We start from the raw sequence: 22,477 nt of genomic DNA, 5'->3' as shown, positions 1-22,477 counted from the left end.
AATTCAGAATTCCATTAAAATTTGGTTAACATTCAATTTCATAGACAGGCCCATATGTTGTGCCTAATTTTATCCCAGCACTTCAAGAATGAGGGAGTAGAGAATGTACAGGATGGATCACTCAAAGTTCCCACCTCTAAGTCATTACATCAAAGGCTAATTTGTAACAGTAGCTACTAAAATTACTATCTGACAGCAATTTTGCAAATGAGGATAAAAACAAGAAGAACTTTCAAGCATTTACTTAAATGAATTTGAGAAGCAGAAAAAAAGTCAAAGAAATCAGTAAACCAATTAAATCAATTCCTGCCCCTTTACAGTAATGCAATTACACAGTTATGAAAATATTACTGCAAAGAGATACTTTTAACGGTGCATTTCCATTTCAAGAGAGGAATCACAAAACAAGTGCTGAAACACAAAATACTCAAACTTGTATTAAATTGTCATCTTATAAATATTCTATAGCATACATTCGATTAGACTTCATCATAGAGATGGGCCAGCAGGTCATCTACCAATATTAAAAGTCAACAAGTGGTTTACTCTCTACATCAAACGACAATTTGAGTTTGCAATTCTAAACTGAGTTCATCAAACAGTACTTTAAAAGACATTTAGCAGACCATTGAAGTGATTAAATTATAACACGGAAAGCTATGCAGCATTTTGACACATTATTTAAATAAAATGGAACATTTGAAGAAGACTTATTACACATATGTATTTTGTGAGGTTTTCTAATATTTGATCAAATAGGCAGTGAATTCATTGATTTTTGTTGTTGTTTTTTTTAAAAAAAAAAAAAGATCCATCACTCTGTGTGCACATTTCTTTATGCTGTACGCTTTAATCAAAGGATATTCCTATTTCAGAAGACTGTTCCCAAACTATCAACTATACATGGCTTGTCTCTTTTAAGTGGAAGTACCAATCGTAAAAGTAACAGTATCACTTATTTACAGCTATTATTATATCAAAACCGTTCCTAGAGTGGAAGTAAGTGTTTCAGGAAAACGAAATGTAATACCAGAATGAGAATTCAGTAAGCAGACTAAGTATTTATGAATAATAGTAAAGGTTCTCAAATGACCACATATTGCAAACACCAAACTTCCTCCTGAAAGAAAGGTGTATCAGTTTCATCTTCTGTTTACCGGCAGCCCACAAACCAGTATATCCACAATTTCTATCGGTATTGCTGTACATACTGCAGCTGTTTAACCTGTTCACAACAGAAAAGAGTACTTCTAAACCTAAATCTCATTTTCCATGAGAATTTGACTTCAACTACTTTAGAATTTTACTCTGAATTACAGTATTTCAAAAACAAACTACCTGAAAACAGCAAAGAACATGTGAAATGAAATAGATTAGGCCAAATTTGTACAAAGAGTACTTTAAATCTTAGGCCTTGCTCTCATTCTGAAGTTAAGTAAGCAAAGGCCGCAGACAGAACTGTCAAGTACAGAGATAAGCAGCCCTTACTTCTTTTAACTAACACAAATTATTAATACCACAAAGTTGTGCACAAGGCCTCTGCACAAGAGCACTCTCCCGCTATCTCTGCCCGTATGAAGGCCGCTGCCCTGTGAGCTGTGTCTCCACACAGGCGCTGAAGCGCTGCAGCCAGCCTCGCAGGACCAGCACCATGAAGGGGGACGACTGCCTGCTTCGTGCTCTCCCAAATCTGCCCGCGTAGGTAGGCACCTCCTTATCTCTCAGACAAAATATAACGCTACTGACTGTAAACTACACTACCAAAAAAAGGCAGAACTGACAAACCTTAGATAGAAATTTTAGATTTAGGGTGAAGAGATGATGGAACAGCATTCCAAGAAGGCACGAGTGAGTTTTCTGCCACCCAAAACCCACCTTCCCTCCCCTCAAAAGGCACGGCAGAAAGCAGGGTGTCCACTTCTGGGCAAGGCTCCACCACACCTCCCACAACAGAAATACACAGACTTGTACACAGCTATTTCAAAAAGATCTTACTTAAGGAAGAACAAAATAAGATTACTCGTGCTATACTGTGAAGTCAAATCAGCTCCCTGAAAAATCAGTCTAAATCAGTCTAAATCAGTCTTTAGCAAAGCTAAAGTTACCTCAGCACAGCCTGCAACCATTAGAAGAAATTTTTACAATTGAACTTTATTTTGATAGCCATTAATTCTTTCGAGTAATTCCTAAGTTGTATCTGGATTCTTACAATGTAATCCTTAAGTATGTTTTAAAGAATCTGTGTGCTGAAATACTGCTAAAAGTCTCGGGGTAAAAGAATAAGTATTTTTTATGGCCCAAATATATTCAAGAAATATTTGGCAATTTTTTCCCATTCTAGTAAAGCTAAAAAAACAGCAACACACAATCCCCCCCACCCCCCCAAAAAACCAACAATAACAACAAAAAAACAAATACAGAAACCCAACAAATAAATACAGTATATATACATTAATTATTGCAATTATGAAGCTTAGTCCAAACTTACCCTATTTTTTCCACTTGTACCTTAAATTCCTGAAAGTTTATATAAAAATCATACATTACACAGACTTAAAAAGATTTAAAACAAGTTGTTTACTCACGCTGTAACTGTGCAGCCCTCAGTTGCTTCTTTAACCTCTCCACTTCATTCTTTAAAAACCTAATGTGTCTCATCATATTTTCAGGGGAATCTATCTCCATTGATATGTCTCTGGGTGACGGCGGAGCAGATACTGGCTGGTCTAATTTCTCCTGCAAAATTCTGAATAAAAAAATAGCTTAAACTTTACTTTCAATTTACATGAAAAGAAAACCCCTTAAACTCCCCAAAAAGACACTACAAGGCCTTGGCAGGTATGTAAGATTTACGCTAACTACTGCATTTGTTTAGGAAAATTTCAGGAGGATTAATAATGTTTTTTGTTTGTTTGTTTGTTTTAACCAAAAATACGAAATGTAAAATTTGTGTCCAGGGACAGATGGATTTTCTCAAGTATTTGGGTGTTGACACTGCCAAATATTTCTGCATATAGTTTGGGAAAAACAAGTTAAAGACTTTAGATAGTTACCTCAGTTTTATACTCAAACTTAACCCCCATAATAATTTCCAAGCAAATTCATTTAATCTCTTCTAAGTTTTTACATGTATGTTCTTAGAGGAAGAATACACATTCAAGATGAACAAATGAGCATAGTTTATCTATGGCGAAATACAAGCTTTTCTACATTTCACCATTAGCAAAAGAGAGAAAACTTCATAGACATTTTCTGAAGCAGGTATTCTCCTTTAAAGTATCACCAAACAGAAAAATATTTCTCATCACATTGTTCTTTCCATACAGTCAAGGTTTCAAATAACCTCAAACACTCAACTGTGTAAATTCAGGAGTAATGATCATTTTTCATGATGAAACAAGTAGACAGTACATATTAATGTTTTAATGAATATTTTTCAAGTTAACACGTATTTTTCAGATGGAAAGCAGGAAACTGTTCTTCACCAGAACCATGTTGACTGGCCAGATCCAAGGCTGCACTGAACACCAGGGACAACAACACTATGCAAGCACAGCTCTTTGCATGGCCTGGTATTCATACACACCACACAATGTGGTACTAAAACATGGTCTACAACTCCACCTATCTCCCAGAAAGAAGGCACACCAACTGAGATAAATTAAACCAGGAATGGTTTGACTTAAAAAAAAAAAAAAAAAAAAAAAAGACTTTAAAGCTAAGATGTGCAAAAATCCTACCAAAGGTCCATTCACTATGGTTTTACCACTGTTGAGTATTACATGCAGCTCTTCAGAGCACCTTCCACAGGGCTCTGTAAAATAGAACTACAAGAACTGCAGTTCATATATGTTCAGGTGTTTTCCAAGTCTCCAGTCAAGATTCATAGAGCCACACTAACATAACTCTACTAAAACATGTAGTAGAAAACAAGGAATTTGTCACCTCTTCTCCCTTATTGCCACCAAAGCAGAGTTCTTATACAGCAAAGAGAGAGTCGCTTTAATACATATTTTTAATCTTAGCTTTCCCAAGAACATAAAGTATCTCTGTCTTATTTTCTGTTGAAGAAGCAGCAGGAAGTTTTAATGACATGAGTGCAAACAACTGAGAAAAAGCTGAAGTTTTCTTCAAGCAGATAGGGGAAAAAACAAGAGCTTCTTACATAATGATACCGTGTTAATTTCTTTGGGCCATCAATAGAAAGCTGACCCCAAACCAGAAACTTTAAAAACTATCAGCAGTTAAAAAAAATCAGCAAATTCCTTCAAGTTTTCCCAGATCATTTTTATACTACTTAGTTTCATCTAGTGTAGGCACTCAAGCATGTGGTATAGGGTAAATAAGGAGCTTTACAACTGTGTGAACCTCCAGGTTTTCACAGATGAAATAGCCCTTGCATGACAGAGACAAACATACGTAAAACTAGAAGGTTAAATATTAAATCATACATCTCCCACAGTAACACAGTGCAACAAGACAAACCGTTTTTCTGCTTCAAGTTTATCCATCCTCTTCCAGAGACGATTCACTAGTGCTTCTTGTTCTTGTTCCAAGGTATTTTCAAGGTCAATCTTCTCACGTCTTAGCTGCAGAGGAAAGCACTGAATTAAAATGATGGAATCATCTTTTTTTTTTTTCTTAAAGGAATTATCATTAGAATAGATCATTGTCTTAGAAGAAAAATAAGGCTTTCACATGATGCCTTAAAACATAAAAGCAAATGCAAAGAAGAAACAAAATTCAGCCAAAATACACTGGCCACAGTGTATGGAAAATTTAAGAGATTCAGGAGTTGCACAATTATCGTCATCTTATCAGAAATTTTTTACACAGAACTTGTTGCTGCTTGCCAGTAAAGAGGAGCTTGAAACCTGGACACACGGTCACTGATGTCATAACAAGCTTATTCAGAAAGGTCTCCACAAGCCTCTGAAGTTCACATGCAATTTACAGTCCACTATTTAAGCACTTACTCCTTTGAAAAAATCTTACGTTAAAAGCGGAAGAATCACGCTTATGTAAGCCAGAAACAGAAGAAAAGCCATGTCTGACTTGTGTTTTATAACAAGTAAAACAGAAACAAAAAAAATATTCAACTGCCTTTAGTGATACAGCATCAATCCTTCCTAGGAAAACCAATTTAATTTCTATCTCAGCAAAGAATTAATAAACAACAACATTTAACCTGGCATTTTTCATGTTCACACTAGAATATTAAGAGGCACAGCTGATCTTATTCACTAACGCTGGCAGCTAAACTCCAGGAGTTAATACGACAAAACAGATGTGACAATCAATGCCTTTACAGATGGAAAATACCATGAGGTTATTTTTCCCCAACCAACCTACAGTTAACACTCACCATCTTCCCAATAGGCAAAAAAAAAAAACAAAAAAACAAACACATTACAAAAAGAAAGACCGCAAATAGATTGAACGGTTTCCTCACATGTTTATTGCATCACTATGCCTGAAGTGCTGTTACACCATCTAAATCCATAAGGGTCACATTCTAGACTCTCAATTAATATCGAAATAACCGAACAGAACTTACACTTATGCACTTAATGCAACAGTAAGAGTTTAATGAGTGACTGCACAACTTTCTTCTTCAAAATTTAGGGCAAATTAAGTAAAAATACACTTATATTGATGAGTAAGGGAGCACGCTTAGAAAAAACAGGTTTAGACAACCTGTCCACATCTGCATTTCTAGATGTACATTAACAATTGAGGGAATTTAGACTTCCATAACACACAAGTCAGGAGCAACATGCTTCAGTCTCACATGAGTGATGAGAATTTGTATCCTGACTTCTACTGCCTTGCCCACAGTAGTAGGAGCTGGAATGGTACAAAGCAAAGTGCTCAGCCCTTGGAAAGAGATGGCGTTTTGCCTTAGGATGCTTGGCCAACGCTTGGGCTGACTGAGTTCAGAGAGAAGAAAGTGCATAAAATATTCTGGGAATCTGCCTATCGTGCTCCTGTATTACCAGCACGAAGATCTGCACTACATCTGATGGCTATCTGTACAAACACACGATGAAGAAGGTTTGACTGCAGATGACTAATTGTACAGCAATGGTTTTTGCATCACTTCAATGCCGTGTGGTTTGGACTTACCTGGCCTGACCTTCGTAGTCTATTTTACAGCTACATCATTGATCTAGCACCAAACAAGAATACAAAGGCATACTAGTGAAAATAAATCTATTTCATTTAATGGTAGGAAAAAAAAGTATACTGGAATTTGGAGACAAAGCAAATTATTTATAAACTCTAATTTGAAAAATCTAAGATTACACTTAGTATTATAGCAGCCATCACCAAGGCAGCACAGTCCATTATTAATTAGGCACCTGAATGTACGCACAATGGCAAGGTCAAATCATCAGGGACAAGAGACAAATGAGTTGTACCCTGAAGGCTGACAGATGTGTTCTGATGAAACACCGAAGACAGTGGGCTGTGAAGGAGATCTAAAACTCCACTTTTCAAGTAATATGAGAAAAAACTGGAAACAAGTATCCTCCTTGTTGGTTTCGAGTTTTTTCCCAGTTCCTCCCAGTGTCAGGATATTAAAGCTTTAATGAATTGAACCTATAGAAGAAGCCACTTCAGCATGCTGAGCAGAGCTGTGAATTCACAAAGAATGTAGGTATGCGTGTTTTGCAACAGACATTTCAGGTGAACTTTAAAATGAAGTCTAGATCTAGTCAATGAGTTTGTTAGGATCTTGATTATATTTTGAACAAAATAAAATGGGGGGGGCTCACATCTCAACACCAAACTAGCAGTTCTGTCAATACTTGCATCATTTTATATAGGTTCAAAATTATGTTCCAATCAAATATCATTTGATTTTTTTTAATCATCACAGTAGGGAAGTGAGGAAGAATTGCTTATTGTTTTGGATCCTAGTCCTCTCTTTAGAGGAAAAGAAAAATCCCTTTTAACCTTCCTCATCATCCCATTGTACTTCTCTTTGTCTCTCTAACACTTACTTTCCTTCAAATGCAGCTAAAATATCCATTGTATGTTTATTACTGCGTTACTGCTTCTTGAGTCTTCTTGCCAACTTACTGACAAGCAAAAGTGTTTCTTCCTAAAATGATGGAGACCTTCCAAATCAGTGAAAGTTGAGTATGATTTCAGCCTAGTCCCACTATCCCAAATTTCACTTATTGGCTTCTCATCTGCCCCTCCCTGTTTGTATCTTTAATTCTTTGCTACTCTCTCCAAGAATATCTTTCCAGAAGATTTCATGTTTCATGATCTTCTCCTTTCAAAGGAGCAGACATAGGAGATGATTATTACCAACTTAATTCTTATTTCTAATCTTCTGACTGCATCACTTCTAGTTATACACTTTACTGTACAAAATACTAAAGCAGTTAAAAAGGGTAACAGTAAAACTATATACACTTGATCTCTGACTGGCAGCTATTTTATTTCCCATCAAATCACTGAACTACAACACAGAAAAATGGCACTGTTCGTTTTAACTAAAACATTCAGTTAATGAAATAGTCACATGTTGCAAATTTCTTCACTGTTAGCCTTCACAGAAAAATGTTCTGCTCCTTGAAGCTGATTTAAAAGAAATTAAATCAGGTCACATACGAAACCTAAAATGCAACTTAATTTTTTGAATTAGGATTAACATTCTACATGACCATCACTGCTGCAAACCAGCTACCTACTCATCACCTGTGCCATAAGCATTCCAGACGAAAGAAAGCAAAGGAGGAAGGAATCAAAGCAGAGCTAATTCATGTTCCACATTTAAAAAACAGGAATTGGTGAACATGTTATAACTGTCTGATCACTGGTTACAGTGATAGAGATCTCATGAAGATGAAGTGAAAAGTAACGCAGTCCTAGGAGGTTACATTCAAAGCATTCCTGGAGTACTCCTTCCAAGACTTGTTTAACAGGGCTCTGTTGAAGAGCTGTGGCAATCCCCCCTCCTTAAAATTGCTCTGCTCACAATTTTTGGTTGCTTCTTATCAGGTACAGCACATGCCCCAAGAAAGCATGCTGAAGTTCAAAGTAACTTGAGATTTATTGTATCTTACTGCAAGAAATTAAGATCAGGTATTTGAGAGAAAGACCTGGTATCACCAAAATTAAGTAACTCATCACTGAACTTCCAGGCTTCCTTAAAAAATGATCTATTGTTGATATTTAAACGTAGCAAAAAAATCAAATGTTAAAATTTCACAAGTCTCTGTGTGTCCATAACAATACAAAAAGAAATACTATTAAAACTCCAGCTGTAGCTTGGGTTTCTATTTCGAAGACTAAACCAGCTTAATTGGCAATCTTACTTTGCATTCATTTCAATTATGATTATGTGGCCACCACCACCACCTTGTGGCTAAGAGAGATATTTCAATCTCATTAATTTCCACGCTGGTTAAGGATTTGCTGGCAACTACATCTTCCTACTTCTCTGTTTCAGTTCGTTCCATAGATCTATTCATACAGAATGTTAACGTAAGAATTGAGGAAACCCGTTTTGTCATTAAGATAGCTATTAATTTACCTACAATTTCATCTGAAATAAGATGGTCAAATAAAAAAAGGTAGAACTTCAGATTATCAGCAACATAAAAATTACGCATCGTATCTCTAGTAAGAACAGCAAACAAATTCTGAGGAATAATGTACTATATTTACACCACTCAAAATAACTGGAATTTCACAGGCTAGAAAAACTGAAGTTCTTTAATGAGCCTGTATTTTTTCATCTGATTGCCTTCATACTAAAATAATTCCTACTAAGGCCACTGAGGTGCTTTGATACACATGCCTAGAATTCAACACAAAGGCAATCCCTAAGTCTAAATTTCCTGTGGCAACAAGACCAAAAGAAGTGGTGTTTTCTCTCTCCTCTTCATTGCTCTTTTCAGGGAGAAAGGGAACTGGACATAGTCAATCTTAAAATCTGTGAGTATACACAGAGCTGACATCTGACAATCGAGTTTTGTGCTATCCAAGCTACCACAAAAAGGTGACCTAGAGCACAACTAGACCATATGTACATGGTTTACTGTTGTGCCTACCTGCTACTAGAAATGGCAGTCTTTCCCAACAGTAGTATGGTAGTGGAGGCTGACAAACAGCAACAAGTATAACTTACAAAAAAGTAAGTTGCATTTGCAAAATAGTCACAGCTGTCCAGCCGACATGAAGGCCTGTATTAAGGGTACTGAGAATCATAAATGTCATGGGAAAAAAAAGGGGGGTTCATAATAAATTCTGTTAATGCTGTACTGCTTTGACTACGAGTTAAAATCATTTTCCTTGAATTATATTGTCGATATTGGCCAGTTTCTTACAGACTTAAAAATGAAGTCAAACCTAAAACAAAATAAGTAGATTTTTTTTGAATCCTTCTTTTTGTTTTGCAGTCATCATTTTGAAAGCCAAAAGTTACCTGCTCCAGGGTGAGCTGCTTTGAAATTGTATCATTTTCCAGTTTTTTAATCTTCTTCATCAGTTTGTTCACTTGAAATTCCTGTTCCTGTTCTAGATGCTGCTCCAGTTCAGCCTTCTCATGCTGTAGCTAAAAATTTAGAAGATATGGAAGTATTTTAAACACAAGTTACACACCATTTTAAAATTTATTTATATGTTGATTCTTACATAGCATTAAATTCTCTACTGATAATTCTTCTCAAAAGACTTCAAAATGTACAGAGCACCCAACAATCTTTCCTCAACAAGCTGAAATTCATTAGTTCATTAATTCAGTTCCTTTTGGTGCTATCTGGAGACAAAATAATCTGAAATGTAGCCTGGCAAAAGATTCAGAGCAGAAATGCGAGTGTGGAGAGAACAGAATAGAGACAGGAACAGCTTGGAAACATACATATGGAAGTAGTCTATGGTTCAATTGTATTTTCAGGGCTTATTGGTACTGAGACTTCATTTTTCACATATTAAAGTCAACACCAGAATGGTGTGTAAAATAAGCGAGTTTTCTCCATTCACTTAAAAAAAAATAAAATAAAAATCACACATTTGTCCAAAAATCCCTGAAGTTCACAGAAATTCCCAGGCACTTGAGGAAGCCAGCTGGCCTACAGAGCGATAGTAACGGAGGCTATCATGGCCACTCTAGGTTGAAGAGTTGGGAAATTTTGTTCAACTTTTTAGTCAAAATTAAAGCCATTTCTTCTCTTGTGTGAGAAAACACAGGGCTGCAAAGCAAAATTTTTCATTAAAACAAAAAGTTACATTCACACTTATATATCAAGATACCGTTTGTGTTGTTTGATAATCAACAATTTGAAGTTCCTTACTTCAGTAATGGAATTCAACTTGTTTGGAAAAACAGTTTTAATATGAACAGGGTATCATTTAGTTTTACAGTTTTCTAAATCCCTCCTCCAGCCCATCCAGCAGCCCCAAGTTTAAGACTGAAGATGGCCAAGGCGCACAAGGAGCAAACAGGGTGCAGATGACCTAGCTCAAGGTGCTCATACTTTCATCCATCTTCATTTTGCTCTAGACACTTTATGTTTTTCACCTAGCTAAAAACTGAAATCAAAGCCAGTTGCTGTAATCAGCTTATATTTAGTTAGCAAAATAAACTGTGTGAAAAGGCACGTTGCCAAAATCTCTTACTCAGCCTAAAGCCAGATGCTGCTAACAAAGTGTCTGGTTAGGGGCTGCTAGCATTTTGCAGACAGTTCAGTGAGTCAGGCTGCTGCTATGGTCATATGAAGGCACCTCAAGCCAACTTACCAGCAAATACTATTTCTTGTTCTCATGTCCTATACGCAAATGTGATTATCATATTTAAAACAAATTGAGCTGCAAGAACAAAGTCTTGTTTGGCAAATTATTTCTTCTAAAGCTTGTGTGGAATTTGCATCACACGGGAACTGATGAGGCTTGTTAGATCTATAGCTGCTGTGTAGCATCTATTAAATCCTTTCTTGGGAGTGTGAACCGTAGCCAAAGGACGATTCTAGCTAATCAGAAGACTAATGAGTAAAGGCTGAAAAGACTGACTACAGGAACACTTTCTATTCTGATTTGAACATAAATACACCAGGAGGTAAAATGACTATTATTCAAAGTGGAAAGAAAAGAGCACTAGCACTCCCCCAAAACACATGTTAATGGTATCTGTCACTCACAATTCTGTAAAATCTTTCTTCCCTTTCACTGGCTTTGATCAGAAAAAAAAAAAAAAAAAAAAAAAGACAAAAAACCACCACAACTAATGCTGAAACTCTAGCACTGAAAAACAGAATTGCTAACACTGAGACAAAGTGTTTATTTTACTTAGTGAAGAGAACATTTTCAAACTTCTAAGTTATATGCAATTATAGTAACAACTGTTTACATACACAGGTATAGTTGCCAGCTGAAGAGAAGGAAAAAAACGTTAGAACACATAACCTTCAGGACAATGCCTTACAGACCTTGAAATGCACGTGGAAACTGTAGGAGAGATACTGTAAGCATTTACACAAGACCAGATAGGGACTTGGGGCAAGAGAGCAACTACTTTAGAGAAGTGGGCTTTCCAATATAAAGCTTAACAGTAAGAGTGCACACATTACTTCAAGCAAGTTCTACACAACTACAGTAATTTCCTCTTCTCTCTACAGAGAAGTTTCCTGATACAGTGAAGGTCCACATTTTCCTTACTTCCTTACTGTATGACCTTTCCCTGGGACAGCTGAAAGTGTTATCCTGAAATAATGGAGCTAATGGATGAAGTTCCCTTTTAAAAAAAGCAACTCTCGCTTATCCCTCAGACTATGACCTTGTACACTGTCCTAACAGTCTATTTTGAGTATTCCAGCCCTTAAAAGTTGTCCAATTCCTCCTCTGATGCATCCTGAAAGTCCTTTTTATTAACAAATTCCTATCAGTGTGACTCCTCTTTACATCCAGATGTTCATTAAATACATGATAGATGAGCTGACTCTGCTTATTTCGCACAATTATTATTTATTTGCATCCTCAAGCTGACACATGGTGTTTTGGAGAGCAGGAAGGGTAATAGCTTATGTCAACATGCTTACAATTTTTGGAAGAATTGTCAAGAATCAGATTTGCATGAGAAACCTTTCGCTATAGCTTCCCAATTACTTAATTCTCCTGACTATTGATTACCTTATTATCTCCATAAGTCTTAACATTTTACTTCCAAGGCCAGGTACTTATACTTGGAGCAATTCACACTTCCAAAAAAATAACGATATGAAAAAATCTGTGATTTTGAAGTGGACTGCTGGACAACGTAAAGAATAATTGACTTTATAAATTAAAGCAATATTAAAAATTGATTACTCTTTGGAGTAGCCTCATTTCACAACAGATGCAATTTTCAAGATTTACTTCTTTAAATCTCAAAATTCCACATATATATTGTTCATCAAAACAGTTCTAATGTTGCTCTGTAAAATGCTACCTCTATTCTCTAATGACTAAGAATCAAGAGCCTACAAAATACTTGCGCCCAACTTTTCAGATACGCAGCCAGGCAGACAAAAGAGTATGTGGGAAAGTATAGTGAATTTCTATAAGGCTTATAAAAGCTGTACCAGGACGTATGTGACAAAAAGCTTTTATTTGCTCCAAAACATCTATGAGACGGATGCTCTCCTTCATATCTGTCACCTTCAGTCTAGCAAAATTACAAATTATGCTAATAAAAGGAAATTAAACCAGCAAAAACATACAGTTATTTATTGGGCTTGTAGGGTCAGTAAAACGTAATGCCATAGTTACAAACAACTACTATCAAGCAATAGTGTACCACCAGAAAGCCTGGTCATAGACAGAGAGCAGTATTCCAGTGAAAATGCCTTTTTTTTTTTTCATACTACTATGCATGTTCAGAATCAGTCTGGCATACACTGAATGTTTCAAATTTAGTTTCTTACAACTACATCGAAAACCTGATGTAACATAATGGTTTCTAACAGCAAGGCACATCATGCTGAACTGGGGAATTCTCGCTGGGCTATTAGCGAGGAGCGCTGCAGCTCGTGCTGGCAGACAGCTTTCACATGGCAAGCGTATTTGTGTTCTGGGAGCTCGCTCCCGATGCTGCTCTGAATGCCATGCTTAAGCCCCTACAGCTGTGAAAAACAAAGGACTTTCAAAAACTGTTACCTAATGATGTTGGCCAAAATTACAGTTCTAGTGCTATCCATTTTGAGCACTGGTGCATTTAAAAAATGTCACCTTTTAAAATCTGGTTGACATAATCACATTTATCAAAAGCCGAATGAGACTCAGAGGAAAGTCACATGAAACAAAGCTTGAGATACTGTTCAATAAAAGCACTCAGTGGTCAGAATTTTATCTGTAGTTACGGCTGTGTAGTTACTTCTTTTCAGCAGGAACTTGTGGCTTGCCTATTGAAAGCTGGATTGTATCTACTGGATGATGATGAATCCAAAACTGAGGATTTTCTCCAGATGCTAAACAAAAGGCTAGAATACTTTTGAGGATCACTGATTGTTTACACTTTTCCCTAATTTGGGAGGATGGCCAAAGGATACTTTCTGAAAGCCCATGGCAGAAAAGAATAAAAATTTGTTGTAGTCTTAAGTTGACAATAAGTTTGTATTTCTCTCTGTAATGTGCAAACCTACTTTGTATAACACTAACATTTTAAGAACTGTTAAAGATACAACTTTAAAGCAATCTCTCACTTTCCAGAATGCATATGACAGTTAAGTCTGGAAAAAGGCTAAGGTAATCTTACCAGCAAAGTGTATTTGAAGCAATTACTAAAAATCAGTCAATTAGTTACTGAAGAACCTGTGCAGTACACGTTTGTGCAAGTCTAAAACCCTTCAGTCAAACCAAGCATTCACGCTTTTGCTTTTGAAGTGTTACTTTGCTTTACACAATGTAGTGGTATGGCCCCCAGCAACCTGCTTCTGTCACTGATTCCTACATAGCCCTTTCAATCAAACAACGTTGCTTGGTATATCATTTCTTGCTTTCCTGGAAGAGACTTTCGTAGGAAGATTTTTCTGTAACATTGGCATCTTCAATTAGAAAAGAACATTCAGTATCTCCCAACACATACCTTTTTTTTTTTCTTTTTACTACCATCTGCTGCTTTATTTTTTGTGAAAATGTATGCTTTAGAAAGCAAATGCAAATCTTATTCATAAACATTTTCATCAGTCCGCAAAGACAGGGAAAAAGTAAATACAAGATTGGGAAAAGTTATCTTGACACTTAACGTACTACGTGACATTAGGCATTGCATTGACAAAGTCACAGAAGTCCCAGCTTTCATTAAGGAAAGTGTCAGATGGGATTAGCTCTAATTGTTTTTTAGAAACAATGCATTTCCTAACTGCAGGGCTAAGCATGTCTCAAGTCTTTAGCCGCAGAACAGAAGAAATTCTTAAAACACACAAATCAGGTTCTTTAAACTCAAATGGTTTTTCAGGGAGAGGTTGTAAATAATCGCAGGGGAAGAGCCACAGTGGGTCACACCAACAACTCACCTAACTTACTGTCCCATCTCCTCCAGAGGAGAAAAGCAGATACTTAAGCATGTCTCTCGGAGCAGGGCAAGCATGTACAATACTTCCCACAAATATTCATCCATTCTCCAAAAATTAGCAGCATGGGTAATCAAAAGAAGTTTCTCCGCCATAAATCGTTATAGCACCTTCAACTTTTTACTTTTAGCACCCAACTCATATTAACATTTCAATTAAAGAGAAGGAACTGTTTTCTTAAAAGTATGGATGAACTTACAGAGAGTTTCCTGGCAGCCTTCAAGCATCGCACCACATTTTTATATGCAAAGTTTAATATTTTAGTACTCCTTTTAAATATCATATACACCAGAAAAAAAAAATTGTCAGTTTCACTAACTTTTAAAATTAAATAGCAACTACTCTGTTAAACAGTTAGCATTTACTTTACGTCACATCTATTTCTTTGCATCTCTGTAAAAACTTTCCAGTTCTCTACAGTATCCATTTGGAGATGCAAATTCTACATCAATGTATTAAAAAAAAAAAAAAAAAAAATCCCACTCACTAGTTATTGTACTTAGCATTTATCAAGCGTCAGCTCTAAACAGCTACAATGTGATCATGTCCCTCTGGCTGCAGTCACGCTAACAAAATCAAAAGTTCAACCACCATTTGGCCCTGAGGCTCCTAGGAGAATCATCAGGAAAGGAACCACTTACCTGCATCAGCTTTCTTGAGAGCTCATTAGTGAGAAATTCCTCTTCCTTTTCATAGTTTACTGCAAGTGTTTCTTTTTCTTTCTGCAGAGCTTGAATCTTCTTAAACAGAGTATTACTGATGAATTCCTCTTCCTGCTCTGCCCTTGCTTGCTGTGAAATAAAGACAGTTTTAAGAAAGGAAGCAAGTTTCCGTGTTAAAAACTACGATTAGTCTGTTCCTCTCTATATTCCCCTCTCTCCTCCCCACTTTTTCTTCCATCTTGTCCTTCCATTTTGGAGAACAGTAGGAGGAATCCAAGTGCTGCTATTTTTTCTAGCAGAACAGCATCTGCCTTCCTTTTTGTTGCCCACCATTCAGTTTTGGAAACTACACTGACGGTTTAAAGTGGCTTCCCCCAACCAAATGCACAAACTCCCCAGCCTTTTACACTTTATAAAAAGATTACTGATTCAGAGATATCAACTTCTACCCTCGTCATTCCTGAAGCAGGGACCTGAGCCTGTGCAGCGTTCAGCACTGTGCCTTCCTGTCAGATCCCTTAGATTACAGCACTGTTCTCTAGGAGTCAAATAATGCGTTTATCCTTTCATGCAGATACGCCTTGCTTCTCAGCCACAGAAAGCACAGTTCCCATCATGAGGATTTGTGCTCGACCACCAGCCCACCAGGAGAACATTCTTCTATTGCTCTACAGCTCCCTCCCAAGGGGAGCGGGGGGGCAGGAGCTGAGCTCTGCTCTCTGGGGACAGCCCCAGGACCCGAGGGGATGGCATGGAGCTGGGACAGGGGAGGGTCAGGATGGGGGTGAGGGAAAGGTTCTGCACCCAGAGGTGGTCGGGCACTGGGACAGGCTGCCCAGGGCAGTGGGCATGGCACTGAGCTGCTGGGATTCAAGAAGTGTTTGGACAACGCTCTCAGACATAGGGTCTGGTTTTGGGGTGGTCCTGTACGGAGCCAGGAGCTGCACCCAATGTTCCCTGTGGGTCCTTTCCAACTCAGGATATTCAACGATTCGATGATTATTTCTCAGACCTGTTCCCTCACTACATACAAAATCAACTTTAAAACAGACAAACAAAAAACCCGCATGCAGTAGTTTTACCCGGAGGATTTCCAAATTCCAAATGAAGAGAGCTCTGTTGGAAATCCTCCCCATGAAGAATCATTAGAGAAGATAACTTCCTTTTCAGCAGCTCTCCTGGAGTACCAAGGCACTGCTATAAAGAAAGGCAGCTCACGAGCACTCATTCTTCATTCCCTGCAATTCAGATGTTCCTTTTTTTTTTTTTTCTTTTTTTTTTTTTTTTCTAAGAACTTTAGACTTCAGAAACTTCCCCAATGGAAAAAAAGTTCTCTTGAAAGTCTGCTCTGAAAGAGCACGAAGGGTATTTCATATGGGCAAATGAAAGGTCTCAGCTACAGAGGGGTGAAGCCAACTCCTGATTCCACAATCAAAGGACAACCACCCCGAAACAACGGGATGACACAAGCAGAAAATTCCCGAGCCACAGCTTTTAATAAATGAGACCACGTAATGTTAAGGAATATTTTCGCTCCCTACAGTTAAATCCACATCACCTGAACTGCAGAGTTGCGATTTGCCCTGATTCTAGTGAAGCAGAACGTAGCTTACAGCTAGCAATACAGAAAGATTCACCAGGTTTTATTGTGGTAAAATTTGAGAGAGAAAAATTTAAGAAGTGACAAAAAGCATAACTGGAGTTTTACTGGAAGTTTAACTTCCATAATCTTCTGCCCAAAATGTGCCAGAATAACCATCTCTTTATACATCCTGCTTTAAGTGGAAGGCACTTAAAGGATTTCATTGTGCCAGGGATCTTTTAGCCATAATGATGTATTCCCTAGTAGTCCAAGAGGCAATTACTTAAGCAGAAACACGCTCCATGCCAAGAAGAGAAGTTTCTTAAAGAACATAACCGTCTTGAAAGCTGGTGGAGCAAGAGGAACAATGTAAATATCCTTATTGTATCTCCAGTATCATAAATCTGGAGCAATGATTTGGAAACTCATTCATTGAGTCCTCCCTCCATCTTTCTCTTCACATCCTCGTCACTGCATCCTTGAGCCTTCTCCCATCTCTACTGCTTTTGTGTCTTGGCCCTTCTCACCATCTGCTACCAGTTCCCTTGGCACAAACCCAAGTTGAAGGAGGGTAGAAGGAAAAAAAAAAAAAAAAAAAAAAAGCTCTGGCTTAGTTTATTAGCTTAGATCTTGCACAGCACCTCCTCGCTAATGCTTTAACATTCCTGCATCGCCCTGGCAGAGCAGCACTACTCCAGCACGCCTGGCATCGGTAGCATCACTTGTCACATCAGGACAAGATATGGATGCCCAGAAGGTTTGAAGAAATACTAAAGTGTCAGCTTTTAAAATTTTATGTCTCAGAACACTGCAACACAAGCCATCTAATATCTCAATAACACTGTCTATCACTTTCTAAATGTGGCTTTACTTTGAGCTATTAACATCTTATGTCTTCAGAGAAATGTCAGACCAGAGTAAACAAGTCAAATCGCAAGGGTTCATTGTCCTCAAACCGTTAAAATTCATGTGTTCTGTTCCAAAACCATCTCCTCCACTGTCTTCACTACACAGGACTTCTACTGGTGTCTGCTTTTCAATGGTTCAAAGATAAAACCAAGGAAGACAGGCCAAGCATACCTAAAATTAAATCAGAAATCAAAAAAAAATAAAGAAGCAAGGCACTTCTACTTCAGTTTGTGTTGATTTCTAACTTGTACCAGTTTACTGCACCCATCTAAAGCTCTGACGAGAGCGCAGCGGCCCCGACCTGAAGAGCAGCACCCCGTACCAGATGCTGGTGGCACATCAACGCTGGGTGCTGAGGGCAGCGTGCCCCGGAGCTGCCAGCCCCTGCCCAGCCCTGGGCAAACAGCTCTGCCCCTCCTCGGCGCCGGCACCGCAGCTGAGGCGAGCAGGCATGAGGAGACACCCAAGCAGTCATCCTTTCCTCTCCTCCTCCCATTTTTCTTTCCGGGATCGGCTTCCCAAAGTGGCTTACCACACAGGCAGAGCTCTGGCACGGGGCCACAAGGACCCAAGGGCCACACCTTTGGCCTGGGGAGGCTGCTGGGGAACAACCCCGCTGCCCACGCTGCATAGGGCACCGGCTTGGATCAGGTGGCTCAAAGGAAAAGCTGAGTTATAGGATTATATCTGCCTCCAGTCCAGCAGCAATATATTCCTCAGCTGAACAAACAGGAAGCCTATAAATCCAAAGAGGATCTGCGAGTTCCAGATATCCATACATCAAATGTAATGCAATGAACGTCCACTGAAACTACCCGGTGGTCAGCAATTTCAACACAAACTATTAAGTAAAAAAAAAATAATGCTACAGTTATGAGACTGGGTATAAAAAGCACATGAAGCGTTACCATATTTCTTCTGAATCTACATACTTCCACTCTGATGCTTTCCCTGTATCTTGCTACTTATTACACTGGAGATCATTTGACTACCTTAAGTGATAAAATTATTCATGTTTATCTCAATAATGCCTGAAATCTTGGAACTATTACTCATTTAGCCCACAGTCAAGCTGATGTTTCAAGGCAGTAAAAAATGTTTTTCATCCTATTTCCTGCACAGACTGTCACTGTGATATTTTTCTGGACATATATACACCCTGTGTTTCCACACAAACAATCTGCCTCATTATTAAGTATCTGCATCTGAAAAGAGGCCCTGATAGGATCTGCAAAAAATGAGAAAGAGCATGGAAATCAGTGACAGTGGGTCTGCGAAGGTACGGAGGTGGTGGTTCCTGTTCCTCATATTACATTCACCATCCACAAACAGCAATTCACTTCATTCCGTGTACCAGATTACAAAACAAATCGCCGAGACCCTGAGCAATATAAAATGATAACACTGTCTCAGTCAGTCTCTGGAAACCTGAAACGAGCAATGTGCTTCCAGAGCAGATTTCCTGCAGAAACACAGCCACAGCCACCTGTCCCCGTGTCTCAAACTCACAGCTCTGCACAGACACACCCACTGAGGAAAAAAACCTTTAACTACCGTGGTCAAGAACATAAATGTCAACGGCTATCAAATTATTTTGCAAGAAATAAAGGATGAGGAGGGGATCTTAAAGTGCTTCTTGTGCACGTGAAATGCATAGAAACTCCTGTAGTTTTTAATTTTTTTTTTCATTTCTGTTGCAGTAGAATGGGCTGTCCTGATTACCAGTAGAGCTGATGTGTGAAGTGCTGTAAAAAAACACATCCTTGTGAGACAACGGGCTCACCAATCCAACGGGCTGCTTTTTAAAATTAAAAAAAAAATGATATATACATCTCTTAAACTGTATATTGTAACTGAGCATAGTGTTGGGAAGTGAATCTCAGCACAAGTTATTTTTTCCACATGCTAGTATAAACTGTAAAGTTTAGGGTTAACTTATTCTTATGCTCTCAGATTTTCCTGTAAATGTATCTCAAGCAGACCAAGAGCATGCTGCTGGATTTTCCTCTGGCCGTTTGCTTCTAGTTCCCACAGCAGTTTCTGCTTCTGGTGGGCTGCTCTCTCTCTGAGCACTGGACCATATTCCAACCACAGTGCCTTAGGGGTGAGATTTTATGGAACAGCAAAACTCAGGCTTTCTAATGAGGCCTTAAAGTAAAATAAATAAATAAATAAAAATTCAGTCACCTACGCTCCCTTCTCCTCCCAGGTGAGCTCTTCTCAAAGTTTCACAAACCTCCCCAGCACTGCAAAGAGGTAAGGAAGCAGGTTCAACAACCCAAAAGCTACTCAGTGAACACAATACTGCGTTATCAGAGAACTGACACATGCATACTACCCTATGGATAATATAAGCCTGCAGATGGAGCTGAAGAGCAATTTAATCTGCTGGCTGTGCAGAAGAAACTCAATCTTTGCTACTGAATATAGCCTGAAACGCTGGGGCAGCTTCAGAAGGGATGATCTCAGCTGCCGCGCATGTTACGCTGAACTAGAGCTGTCTCTTCAGAAAGCAGCCTGGCCCAAAGTCCTATGAAAAATCGAGAAGAGGTAGAAAGGGCGTGAAAAGCAGTTAGTCACAATGGCAGGATTTTAGAAATATAAAATTCTTGTACAAAACAAGAGCCACGTTTCCCAAATCTGCTGTAGTACACACCCCTCCTCTAGCGCTACTAACTGAAGATACTGCTTTGGCCACAATTTCTGGCACCAGTTTAAAATATGGAAAACTCTCTGCCTACAAATGAGATAAATATTCCAGTGAACTGATACTGTTTCCTTACACGGGGAACTCTTACACTACAGCTCTCCCGGGCAAGAGCTGTTTTTCCTACAAACCCTCCGGCTGCACCTGAACCAAGCACACCGCACATCCTGCACATTTCAGACAAGGAGAAACACAAACCACTGCAACCAACGTCCTAGGGAAATGCAATTCTCAAGAACACGAAACAAAAATCAGCTCAGAGGCCCAGACTCACACCCCTGCACGCTACCGTGACCGCCCAGCAGCAAGCTGTAGGGTTGAAGGACAAGGAAGGTCTGCTGAAGTCCCCAGGTGCTGTGGGGGCAGCTTTGCACCCACCAGCCAGGCACTTTCTTCGGTCTGGTGGCCTGGCTGCAGAGCAAAGAGTGAACGCTCCTGCGGTTACAGCGGTGAGCTGGCATTCAAGCTCTGGGTTCGATTTGTAGTGTGATTTCCTGTTCAATCTAGGGCAATCCCCAGGGTCACTTCCTCACTTCTGACACACAAGCATGTTCTTTCTTGTTACTTTCTTTTTTCTCCTTTTAAGATTTTTTTCCCCTTCTTTAAGAGGAGTTTTCAGGAGCAATGGAGTTACACAAATCGCAGGGCGGTGTGTCCTTATCTTTGGGCACACAGTGGAAGCCACATACTTTCACAAAAAAAAAAAAAAAAAAAAAAAAAGAAAAACACCACCCAAGCAGTAATGTCTTGGTATGTTTCCTTCAAAAACCCCAGTTGTTGGTCTTTTCTCTTTTTTTTATAGCAACCCTGGCAGGTGAGGCAGAAGGGCTTTTCATTTTATTTTTTTCTTCAACTTAGAGGCATGCCACAGATGTTACTTCCAACACATGCTGACAGGAGAAGAAATAAATAAATACACCAGCATCAGGCCCCAACCTACTATCAACTACTCTAAATGTTACCCTTCCTTTAACACTAAAGCCACATGCAGCACTGCCTCAAAACACAACTCCTATTACATTTCAGCAGGTTTGTTCTGCTGTACAAGAGGAAGACACGTACCTTTTATTCCCGTAATACCGGAACACCTGTATGATGAGCCATTAAAGTGCTAAAATACAAATCTTTTAATCTCCACTAATGGTTGGCAATTCTCTCCCCCCCTCATCCCCACCCACCCCCTTCCTAAAAGGGCCAGCCAGGTTTTGGCTGGAAGCATCAAAACACTTGTGTCACAACCCCTGCTGCTCAACTCCAGCCACAGCAAGATTTTTAATCGATGCCTGCAAAGTGACCCAGCTCATTGCCTCGTTCATCTGCACCAGCGCAGACCATGTCAAGAAATGAGCTGAGACAAATGACTCGAGACACATTTTTCTTCCAGGTCAGCTTTAACCGTGATCAGATGTTTTCAGCTACACATCACCCACGCAGCCTCGTGAGAACCTCTCTCAGAAATGAAGTTACATTCAAGATACTCGTGCGTGCATCTTACCGCGTGGAAAGCTCTGCAAGAAACAGCGCTTTAAGGGAGCCTTCAAAATTCACTACCTTCCGAAATACCAACTCGTTCAGCAGTATTCATACACACTACATAATCTGTGAGCACCAGCAATGCAGTAAGTTGTCTGATGGTGTGCAATTCCCCTCCACTTCAGATCTGTAAACGCTTCAAACAGCTTCTCTCTCTCTCTCTGCAGTTTGATGTTGACCTGCAAGAGCCTTGCACAATGAAATACACAAGTGGTGCAAGTGCAATAAGTTATGGAAAGAGTCATTTCCTAAGCAAGAACACTTACAAATTTAATGTATTTGGTTCACTGTATACGACTTACAATGAGTTACATGTAATTATGAATTAATACAGCGGAATTCCTGAATTTACTTAAATAGTTTAAAAATGATGTAAGTGCCTTGCTTCGAAACATAAAAACGGAGTCTGCTCTCTTCAAGGGAGTTTATTGTACCAAATTACTGGCATTAAATAGTTAATAAAAGCACAGCCCTTGAAAAAGCCATTGTAACTAAGAAAATGTCAAGATAGGGCCCAGAA

General features: G+C 38.8%; 1 protein-coding gene across 3 annotated transcripts in view; it reads right to left on the bottom strand.

Moving 5' to 3' along the window:
• CCDC6 (coiled-coil domain containing 6) overlaps window positions 1-22,477 on the bottom strand; it is a 44,981-nt gene that overhangs the window by 11,101 nt on the left and 11,403 nt on the right. For all 3 annotated transcript variants that reach the window (XR_014317935.1, XM_082765084.1, XM_082765085.1), the window contains exons 2-5: window positions 15,206-15,355; window positions 9,446-9,574; window positions 4,486-4,589; window positions 2,586-2,746 (exon numbers count right to left, since the gene is read on the bottom strand). Coding sequence is in view for 2 of the 3 variants with exons in the window: in XM_082765084.1 (XP_082621210.1) it covers window positions 2,586-2,746; window positions 4,486-4,589; window positions 9,446-9,574; window positions 15,206-15,355 (544 nt within the window). In the remaining variant the exon portion in view is untranslated. The remainder of the gene's footprint in view (window positions 1-2,585; window positions 2,747-4,485; window positions 4,590-9,445; window positions 9,575-15,205; window positions 15,356-22,477) is intronic.

The sequence above is a fragment of the Aythya marila genome, assembly GCF_965140915.1.
Source record: "Aythya marila genome assembly, chromosome: 7".
Taxonomy (NCBI): Eukaryota; Metazoa; Chordata; class Aves; order Anseriformes; family Anatidae; genus Aythya; species Aythya marila.
Note: the sequence above shows the minus strand (reverse complement) of the source record. Positions and strands in the feature narration are given on the sequence as shown.